Below are 11,352 nucleotides of genomic sequence, written 5' to 3'. Positions count from 1 at the left end.
GCTTGTAGTCACTAGTGTTTGTTCTTAAGGTTATAGGAATAATATGGTTCTTATCTTAGGCTGTGAAGTAGATCGATGCCACTCAAACAATGTCAAGGATGGTAGAATGCCTTCATAGTTCAACCCCCTTTGCCCAAGCTCACATTATGGTCAGCGCTTGATTTCTAACTTGTTTCTAAGCATTCAATCCTACCTACCTACATTTATTTATAATTTGCCAACCCCCTGACCGACTTCTTGGCTCACAAGTTGCTTTAGCACCCCACTTCTCTTTGGGACTCCATTCCATTTCAGCTAACACGGCAGGCATCCTTCACTAGAACTTCTGCTGTACCTTAAAAAAAAGCCCTAACCCAAATGAAAACATATAGTTATCCGCCTGGATATTGGAAGTGGACTAGATTGCCAGGCAAAAATTGGGATCTTGTGGGTGGGGGTGGTGTGGCAGTAAGGGGTGATGGGGAGATGTGGAGAGAAAACTGAGGAGGGGAGGATGGGGAGACCCTGGGGGAATGGGATGGTTGGGATGGAGGAAGGGTGGATAGGGGTGCAGGGAAGATATCTTAATAAGTAAGCCATTTTAGGGTTAGCAAAAGACTTCACTCTAGAGGGGGTCCCAGATATCCATGGAGATGTCCACAGCTAGTTCCTTGGGCAGCTGAGGAGAGGGAGCCTGAAATGGCCCTTTCCTATAGCCATACTGATGAATATCTTGCATATCACCATAAAACCTTCATCTGGCGATGGATGGAGATAGAGACAGAGACCCACACTGGAGTGCAGGGCTGAGCTCCCAAGGCCCAAATGAGGAGCTGAAGGAGGGAGAACATGAGCAAGGAAGTCAGGACCTCGAGGAATGCGCCCACCCACTGAGACTGCGGGGCTGGTCTAATGGGAGCTCACCAAGGCCAGCTGAACTGGGACTGATGGAACATGTGATCAAACTGGACTCTCTGAACATGGCGGACAATGAGGGCTGACTGAGAAGCCAAGAATAATGGCACTGGGTTTTGATCCTACCGCATGTACTGGCTTTTGGGGAGCCTAGTCAGTTTAGATGCACACCTTCCTGGACCTAGATGGAGTGGGTTGGACCTTGGACTTCCCGCAGGGCAGGGAATCCTGACTGCTCCTTGGACTGGCAAGGGAGGGGGAGGGGAGTTAAGGAATGGGGAGGGAAATGGGAGGTGGGGAGGAGGTGGAAATTTTTAATAATAAAAATAAATAAATAAATCTATGTTCTAAAAAATTTTTTTAAAAAAAGCCCTGCCTCTCTCCAAACTCTGCCTGGCATGGGGAGTAAGTGGTTCAAATAGAACAAGCTCACAACTCTCCCTAGAAAAACTAAACCAACAACAGCTCTAGACAAAAGATGATTTGGAGGGAAATGTATTCTCAACTTCTGGGCAGCAATGATCAAATTTTCTATTATCTTCAAACAGATCTAGATAAGCACGCCCCTTTAGTCTCCACTTCTAGAACTCTAAGTGGCTAAGTGCCTCTCCTCGGATCAAATGTCAGCACTCCACCGTGCTATGTCCCTTAAGAGCCCCTCAAGCTTGGCTGTTGCCATCTTTGTTGGTTGCCTTTTTGGTTTTATTTGTTTGAGACAGGGTCTCACTGTTACTCTGGCTATCCCAGAATCACTCTGTAGATCAGGCTAGCCTCGAATTTACAGATATCCACATGCCTCTGCCTCCTGAGTGCTGGAATTAAATCCCCTCAAGTGTTCAACACAGGTAAATCAGCGTCAAGTAATAAAAGCAGATATTAAACGGCTCTTTATAGATATCACACTTTCAGAAACTTTCATTTATGCTCCTCAGTTTTTAAGATCTGCAGATATTCTTAGGATTCAAATGGTTAAAACTGAAGAAACGTACCAGGGGCTGAGGCAGCAGCTGCTTAGTGAACCATGGCTTACCTAGCATGCATGAGCCTCTAAACTGTGTCCTCAGCATTGAAAACGAATTAATTATTCGATTTGAAAGGGTCTTTACTTACCAATGAATTTAAGGTGCCTAAAAATACATTTAGCAGAGAAGACTGTTAACAGCCATATAAGTTAAGGCTGTTCAAACACAGGGGCTACATAAAAGCGGTGCTTACGTGATCAGAACAGAAACGAACAATGCTATGTGGACCCCTACGCGTTTAAACAGTCACTTGTGAGCTCCAATGTTAGAATTCAGGCACAAAAAAATTCCCCGCTCTCCCTCTGGGCTCCCATTCAAGCAGAGGCATTCACGGCAGAATGCCAGCCTTGCTTGCTGCCTGTTCACCATGCCACATCCAATCCAGCAGGGTTTCTTTGGTTAGCGTTAGACTGGCAACAGCTCCAGAATGTCAATGCATTCAGGTGCTGTGCACCCAAGTGCTACCCAAAGTCTGGGTCACAAAACAAGAATTTTCTAGTTGTACCTGTCAGAGACCTAAATATCAAAGCTGTCATAGTAGAACACCAAGTCTTTTGGACCTTTGCCTGTAACTCCACGGAATTCTTCCCTTCAGTTTTAGGTCCCCCACTTTGTGTTAACAGAAGCATACAGAAAACCTCATGTACTTGCTGAAATCCCCATCTGGGTGCTCCAATCTGTTCCTTAATATTCATTATTTTAAAACACAGAGAGCAAGTGTGTATGGAACCTCAGACTGTGGTGCTTTTGAAAACCTGGTCACGTGTTCCTCAAAGCTGTTCTAGTCATTGAATGGCTGGGACCCTCGGAAAGTAACCACGTGAAAAAGTGGTACCCTGTTCAGAACCGTTTATGACCAAAAAACCCAGAAGTAACCGAAATGTCTGAAAAAAAAATTGTGCAAAATACAGCACATATCCCCAGAGAGGATATCAGGTGATCAAAGACTATTAACAAATGCACTGTGGAATTTCAGACAAATAAAGGCACTGTGTGTGTACATATGCACATGTATACGTGTTTGTTTGGGCATGAGTATGTATGTATATTTGGGAGGAGGCAGTCCTGGAGGAACCAGTTTCTTTCACAGTGCCACACTTTTCTTTGCTGCACGTGTAAATATGTTCATTTGCATAACTACCTGATAAATGCTTCTCTCTCCTGGTCCACAACAAGGGCTCCTAGTTTTGTATATAGCACTGACCACTCAGTCCTCATAGTTGAAGAAAGGATGCAAGATGTAAATGTTGATGAGGGACAAGCTGAATATCAAACCAAAAAGGGCCCACTGCCATCATTTCCACTTACACATGGAAAGACCAGGAGGGTCAGAAGTAGACGCAGCAGGGACAATATTCTAAGCAAGACGGGCTCTCTCTGATCTGCTGTAGTTATGCCAGGGGACAGGGTGGAAGTGGGGCAGGTGCCTGGAAGAATTATTAGCAGGAGAGCAGTGACATATTAAGACTTGAACCTGTCTGAATTCTGAATGGTCGGAGGCCTGATGATACCTGAAAATACTAGGGAAAGGGAAAGGACGTGCCCCTAGAAGATACAAGTGGTTGGCCACATGCTGTCAAACCCGATGACCTGAATTTGATCCTGGGACTCACATGATAAAGAACAAACTCCCTTAACATCCATTCACACAAACTTTGTGTCATTGCTATTCTGAGCCAGTTTAACTGACAGCAGTCACCATGTCCTTGAGGACACAGGAGAAGCAAAAAATCAAGGACTAGTGAATGGCAGGAAGAGACTGGAATTTTACTACGGTAAATTTTATAATAAGGAGCTTATCGTGTTCGATTCCCAGTCCTTGTGAAATTGGCACACTTCTCCTTCAGTGCACACACAGAGGTCACAAATGCAGTGCCCATTAAGTTTTGCTTTTCAGGCCAGCACAGAGTTCCTTTATGTTATTCTTAATCTTGGTACCACTGAGATTTCAGCCTAGATCAGTGGTTTTTAACCTGTGGGCTCCAACCCCTCTGGGAGTCGAATAACCCTTTCACAGGGGTAGCCTACAGCCACCAGAAAACATAATTACATTACAATCATAACAGTAACAAATTTACAGTTATGAAGTAGCAACAAAAATAAATTTATGGTTGGGGTCACCACAACATGAGGAACTATATTAAAGGGTCACAGCATTAAGAAGGTTGAGAACCACTGGCTGAAACAATTACTCTTAGAGGCTAAACTGTGCCTCTCCCAGTCATAAATGTAGAAAGTCTTAACAGCAAGACTATTTACAGAGACTCATTAAGAGGTAAAGTAAAATGAGGTCACAGAAAAGGGTCTGATCCAGCATGAGAGGTGTCCTCATAGTGAGAGATCCAACACAGACACGTGTGCAGAGGGAAGACCACGTAAGAACACTGAGAAGGAAGCATCTACAAGCAAAGGAGAGAGGCCTCAGAAGACACCCTAGTCTATTGATCTAGTCTTCCAGGCCCTAGAACTGTGAGGAAAAATCAATGCTCACGGTGATTAAGGCAGGACAGTGTTTGACAGCGGCCCAGGCCTGTGCCCATATGGTAACGCTCCTCCAACCCCCTCAAGTCCTAGCGAGTGAAATCATCTCCCCATTCTGTTCAACTCTCCTTGAGGAACAGACTTCTATTGCACTGAGAACCAGTTTTAGAATGGACTGACTGCTGGCCATCGCTATATTCAGTGTTCAGTACAGTGACTGACAGGAGGTCCCCGGCTTGTGTTGCATCTCTCCTCTGCAAACTGCTTTTGCTGCAAATACAATTGTTTCCAACTTAATATATAGCAGATTATGTCACTTTAAGTGAAACATGGCTTTCACTATAGCCTAATCCTGGTAGCTCAGCTCACTTATCCTATAGCAGATCCACCGACAGATTCAGTGAGTGGTACTGCTGTCCATTTCCCAAATTCAGGGAACTCATAAGGAATACCAATGGTAGTGCCAGTGGGAAAACATTCAACTCTTGCCATAATGAGGAAGCTCCCAGCCCCCCCACCACCCCACATACACATTGTCAGAAGCCCCAAAGCACAGCAAAAAGCTAGCATCAGAGACATTATCTGGAAAGGAGAAGCCATAAATGGTTTCCCAGCCAGCAATAAAGTCACTGCTGTAAACCAGCCATATGTGTAATGCGTGTGAAAGCTTGTGTGTCAGTGGCTGAGGGGTCAAGGAGGGCAGGCTGGCTTTGAAATGCCAAACAAAGGCAGGGAAAATGGGAACTGAAGGCATTTTGAATACAATAACAAACTTTATGACAAATGCAATATATTTATAGCATTTATTCAAATACAACATACTATTTCAAGGAAATTACAAATTGTGCATTCATTGAGAAAACCCATTTATTTTTTTGTATGTTTAACAGCTGGGAGTAAAAGTGTTAGAGATCTGCCTGACCCCAGGGGCTAGCTGTACTATTTTTTAAGTGAAGTCACTTCAGAAGAACATACACATGCTTCAGAGTTCCTACGACTGTTACCTTAAATTACAATACCAACTTACCTGACTTTTTAAAAATTATAAAACTAACTTTGTGACTACAATATAATCCTACACTATGAAAACACAGGTGTGTCTAACAGACAACTCAGGTACTGACCACTAACTGCTGGCGGCCTGGCAACAGGCACTTAGACAAAGAGATTATGATAAAAGCATGTATATTCTTACTAGCTTATTACTGTCATGAGGAAAAAAAGAAGTTTTTGCCGGGGCTGGTTCGCCAATGGCAAAAAGTGAAAATGACTTAGAAACATCCTGAAATAGAGAAGTCAAACCGAGGCAAACACCCCTGTTGAGGAATGTGCCTGCCATGCAAAGCTACTGATTGTGTTTTTAGGGGAGAAATGTCTTAAAAGAAGGAAGCAACTGACCAAAAAGGATCAAGGATCATTTTATAACTTTTCTTTTTGTTTTCTTTTCTAGAAAAGCAAAGAAGAATGAAATAATAAATTAACTATTACAATTAAAATTAAACATCGTCACTAGGCATTGTTAAACATGGCAATAAAAAATATATTCTGGTCACTGTATGGAAAAGCTGGCGAAAGCCCATACTAATTCCTATTCCGTTTGTTTCTTGGCTCTGTCTCGGTACTTTCAGTGGCTCTAGTGCGGTGATTCTGTTGTGGGTTTATTTCTCTGTTCTGATCATTTCTGAAAACAAGAAAAGAAATGACATATTAGAAAGCAGTGGTCACTGTTCTATGGGAGCCCTGTGTACTAAGTCCTCTCACATGCATGACTGCACAAACACAACTGCCCCTCTTCTAGAGACATAGTTATAGTTCGTATTATCACTGTAATTATCATTCCCACTTTACAAGAACAATGAATTTGCAAAGACCAAAGAAAGATTTCTTCCCTTGAGTCAAAACCCAGTAGCTTTAAAAAGCTATATATAGTGATAAACCTGTAGTTCCAGCACTTGGGAGGCAGAAGAAGGAAAATCTGGTTTTGAGGAGGCCTGGTCTACATTCTGAGTTCCAGGCCATTCTGGAAGTAGGCACAAATACTATATCCAGACCAGGACTCAAAAACAAACAGAGCTGGGGAGATGGCTTAGTCACTAAAACCTTGTTTTCGGTTCTATCTTTTGAACCCTGTGGTGATTTGAAAAAGAATGACCCCCAAAGGCTCTTATATCTGAACACCAAGTCATCCGGTAGTGACACTACTTGAGAATGATTAGGGAGTGTCACCTTGTTGGAGTAGATGTGGCCTTGTTGGAGGGAAGTGTGTCAGTGGAGGGGAAGGGATGTTGGAGGTTTCAAAAGCCCAAGCTTGGCCCAATGTTGTCCTTTCCCATTGCCATCAGATCCAGATGTAGAACTCTCAGCTGCTTCCCCAGCACCAAGTCTGCCTGTGTGCTGCCATGCTTCCAGCCATAACAGACTAAAGCAAGTCCCAATTAAATGTGTTCTTTTGTAAGAGTAGCCATGGCTATGGCATCTCTTCACAGCAACAGAAACCCTGACTAAGACAGACCATCATTAAAAAGCCAAGCACAATGAGTGGCCTGTGTTTGTAACCCAGTACTGGGGATGTAGATACATGGTTAGATCCATGGGTTGAGGCTCACTGTCAGCTGGCCTAACTTACCCAGTAAGCTCCTGACCAGTAAGGAGTCTTATCTATCACTGTCTCCCTCCCTCCCTCCCTCTCTCTTTCTCACATACACCCCAAACAAAACCCCAAGATAAAACAAGTCCCTCACACAAACTCCCTGACTTTGGGCAGAGCATCAGGTAAACTTCTCAGGAATCCTTTCTTTTGTTTTTCTTGATGTTGGTGAATCAAACCCAAGGTCTTGTATGATGTGGGAGTCCCCTCTGTATGCTGTGATTACCATTAATTAAGAAACTGCTTTGGGCCTATAGAAGAGTTATAGGAGAACAAAGCTAGGTGGGAAAAACTAAACTGAATGCTGGGAGAAAGAAGGCAGAGTCAGGGAGACGCCATGGAGCTGCCAGAGGGGAAAGATGTGAGCCACCAGCTGGAACCTTTCTGGTAGGCCACAAGCCTTGTGGTAAAATATAAAAATAATAGAAATGGGTTAACCAAAGATATAAGAGCTAGCTAACAATACGTGTAAGTGATTGGCCAAACAGTTATTTAATTAATACTGTTTCTGAGTGATTATTTCGTGGCCTAGGCAGCCGGGAATGAACAAGTGGCCTCATACAACACTAGAACATTCTAAATACAAATTTTCACCATAAATTCTTTGTTTGTTTTGTTGAGATACAGTCTTATTGTGTAGCTCTGGCTGACCTGAAGCAAACAATATAGGCCAGAATAGCATGAATTCTTAAGTACAAGGAAGCAGTGTGGGACAAACACATGAGTCACTTGCAAGCCTCATTCCTCCACTGCCAGAAACAGGAGAGCCTATAGAGATAGTCACCGAGGCAGGCAGAAAGCACGGCTCCCTCCCGGCATGCATCTCTTCTGTAAAGAGCAAGAATACACTGGTCCCTGGGACTCAGACAAACATCTGAGTCTCTTATGGAAAAACAGGAGCTGAAGATCTCACAGATGCTTTGGCCAACACAGCCAGAACAACCAATAGAAATCAACTAGGCCAACTCTGGAATCTCCTGGCTCAACTCCCCAAATTAATGGTCACACAGAGTAAGCTCTTTTCTAGGCACAAACTATTTACCTCAGTCCCTGAAGTCTTTCACAGTATGTTCAGTCTTAGGCTAAAATGGAAGACACAAAAGAAGAAAGAAAGAGACTCCACTGCCATGCACTAAGCAGCTGATGCAGAGGCAGCCCACATACTGGAACCACCAGACCATGGAACTTCAAAATAATTAAAACCAATACATGAAGGTCTCTAATAAAAAAAAGGTAGGAAACATCAAGAGAATTTCAGCAGACATAGACATGATATAAACAAATCAAATGGAAACACTGGGAAACCTCTAAAGTATCAGAGAGGAAGTATTTCTTCAAAGGACTATTAAGTTAAGGAACAGAACTAATAAATGCCTCAGCTGTGTCAGCGGGGGCTGGAGAGATGGCTCAGCGGTTGAGAGAGCTTGCTCCAGAGCACGAGCAGTAGCTCTTTACCTCCTTTAACTCCAGCTCCGGGGATGCAATGCTCTCTTCACTTGCTCATGCTCACATGCACTCATACACATATGATAGAATTCCTGCAGAAGAAACAACTGTGGAAAATGAATTACACAGCTGTGCGTTTTCTAACAATAGTGAAAGATATTAAACAAAGACAAAAAGTGGTAGGCCTGCCCCCACTAACAACTAACAAACAAAAAACATGTAGAGAAATATTCAAAGTACTGCAACTCTTTGGAGGCAGGCAGAGAAAAGGAACATTCTGTAGAGGGATGAGTAAGGTTTGCTGCAGTCTTCTCATAAGAAACCAGACAGGCCTCACGGTCATGCAGAGATAACTTTAAAATGCCAGAAGGAAAACTGTCAACCCAGAATCTACCCCGAGCAAAACATCTTTCAAAGGTGAAAGCTAAGAAAAGACATCTCAGACAAAAGCTAAGAGGACTGATGGCTAATACATTTAAGAAACATCATAAGAAACATTAAAGGAAGCTTTTTACATAGAACAAGCATGATCACCAGCTGTAAATCTGGACCTATTTAACTTGCATAGGAGTAAATATGACAACAGGACCATGAATAGGAAGAAAGAATTGGAAACACTGTTGTTAGGTTTTCATATACCAAGGGACATATGTGAAGGTTCACTATAATAAGTATGCATGTCATAAACCCCAGGACGATCACTATTTAAAAACAAAGGTAAAACTAGTAAGCTAAACCTGGACATAAAATGAAATCACATGCTATTGCCTATTGATTCAAAATGGGTTCAGACAGAAGGAAAGGAAAAGGCATTAGGAAAACAGAAAATGGCTAAAATAGTCATGCATAATCATTACTGGATGGGAGGGGGTGAAGATCAGGTGTATATAGAGAGAAAGAAGGCAGAGTCAGTGAGAAGCCATGTTGTCCCGCTGAGAAGGAAACTTTACCTGTTAAGCCACAGCCATGTGAAGATACACAGATTAATGGAGATGGGTTAGTTTAGGATATAAGAGCTAGCTAAAAATATGCTTAAGCTATTGGCCAAACAGTATTGCAAATAATATAGTTTCTGTGTGGTTATTTCAGTTCTGGGTGGCCAAGAACAAACGAGCAGCCTCCAACAACATAGGTGGTAGGGTGCTTGACTGGATGGATACATTCCAGCACTACATCAACCAATCACATGGGGCAGGCCTGTAATCCTAGCATGCAGGAAGCAGAAGCAGGAAGTGAGTTCAAGATCATGTTTGACCACAAAGCACATTGAGGACCAACCTGGAAGACACTATAAAAAGTATCTGCCAATAATTACATTAAATGTAACTGGCTGAACTACCCAAATTAAAGAGAGACTACTATTATATCAACAAAAAGTGAAAAAAAATCATATGTTATAGGTTTATAAAAAGCAACCTAAACATGTCAAAAAGTGGGAAGGGCCTAAGATAACTAAGGGCAAACTGCCAAGTTAGCCTGGCAACTTCACAAAAACCAGAGAGTGCATTAGGCTTCTGCAGAAAGTGCAGTTTGTGTTCTACAGCATGGACAGAAGTCAGAAGACAGGCATCTGAGCTGCTTAAGACCCGGTTCCCACAGGGTGACACAGAGAGGCCAGATGACACCAGTATGGGCAAGCAGCTCATGTCAGAAAATTCTTTTTAATGCTCAATATTTTGTCTCCTGTTTCTTGACAGGAAGTCTTCCAATGCTACTTACCATACAAGCACCCTCAATACAAAGACAAAGTATTTTCACCAAGAGCAGTCACTGCCTGACTTTTCAGAACAAACAGAAAAGCAAGACTCTTAAACACATATCTCCCATCAATACCGAGCCTGTTTCTACACCAGAGTGACTTCTAGAGAACTGAGGCATATACCACTTCATCAGCCATTGTGCCCAACTGACAAGAATTGGCATTACTTCATTCTATTCGTCTCATATAATTAAAATTACCAGCAGTACAATGAGGTGAATTTGCAATAGTAAACCCAAGTATGAGGCCAGAATCCCAGACTCAGCAAGCAGAACAATTCTATAAACCATTAGTGGCTACCTCAGAAAGCCACATGGAATCTTGGCAGTGACTCATGACACATGTAAATGCCATCCACCAGAGGCAACATAGCATCAGTCACTTAAGCTAAAGTCAAAGAAAACAACTGGATGGTTCTTACTGCAGGAATAGCAAGGTATGCAGACACCACCTCTAGAAAGCCCTCCCTGAGTAACAAAAGGCAGCTTCAGTTTGGAGAGCTCTCCACAGTTGTCTGAGGGTCCCATAATCTACCAGTGGTTTCTTTGAATTCTTAAAAATTGATCATGATCATTCATCTAGTGTGTTAGTCATGTTTCTGAGAGAAAGGAAAATTAATACCTGGTTTCCATACAAGCAGCATAGTCTAGGGCACACCCCACTATAGCGCTCCCAAAAAGGAAGCAGTCCTCATGACTGCTGGTTTTCTAGAAATGGCATCAGCATCAGTGGGGTACGCAAGTTGACTACACTTCCTCTGAGACTGTCTGATCAGGTAGGAAACATCAGGATAGCTTCTCACTCAACTCAAATAAGTGAATCCACTCCCGGTCTTTGAAGAGCCAGCCAATACACCCCATCTCGTGTGTACATGCCACCTGAGATGGGACAGCTGAGAAACAATGTGAGAGTGGAGAAACCAAGGACATCTGGAGGTACTAACATGTCTCTGTGTGAGAAAGGGCAGGATCTGCTGAGTAGTTCAGAAGAAGGCTCTGATGAATGAAGATCAAATTATGTTCCAAGTCACCTGACAGGAGAGCAGGCAGGAAAACATAATGCACTCGCAACCATAACGAGAATATCACAGGGGCGTTTTTTTA

General features: G+C 42.9%; 1 protein-coding gene across 1 annotated transcript in view; it reads right to left on the bottom strand.

Annotated features, from left to right (window-relative positions):
* Nucleotides 1–5,186: 5,186 nt before the first annotated feature.
* Nucleotides 5,187–11,352, bottom strand: part of Rad18 (RAD18 E3 ubiquitin protein ligase) — a 95,077-nt gene continuing 88,911 nt past the window's right edge. The window contains exon 13 of the mRNA XM_038320437.1: nt 5,187–6,078. Within this exon, the coding sequence (XP_038176365.1) occupies nt 5,979–6,078 (100 nt within the window). The 3' untranslated portion in view covers nt 5,187–5,978. The remainder of the gene's footprint in view (nt 6,079–11,352) is intronic.

The sequence above is a fragment of the Arvicola amphibius genome, chromosome 2, assembly GCF_903992535.2.
Source record: "Arvicola amphibius chromosome 2, mArvAmp1.2, whole genome shotgun sequence".
NCBI classification, from domain to species: domain Eukaryota; kingdom Metazoa; phylum Chordata; class Mammalia; order Rodentia; family Cricetidae; genus Arvicola; species Arvicola amphibius.
Note: the sequence above shows the minus strand (reverse complement) of the source record. Positions and strands in the feature narration are given on the sequence as shown.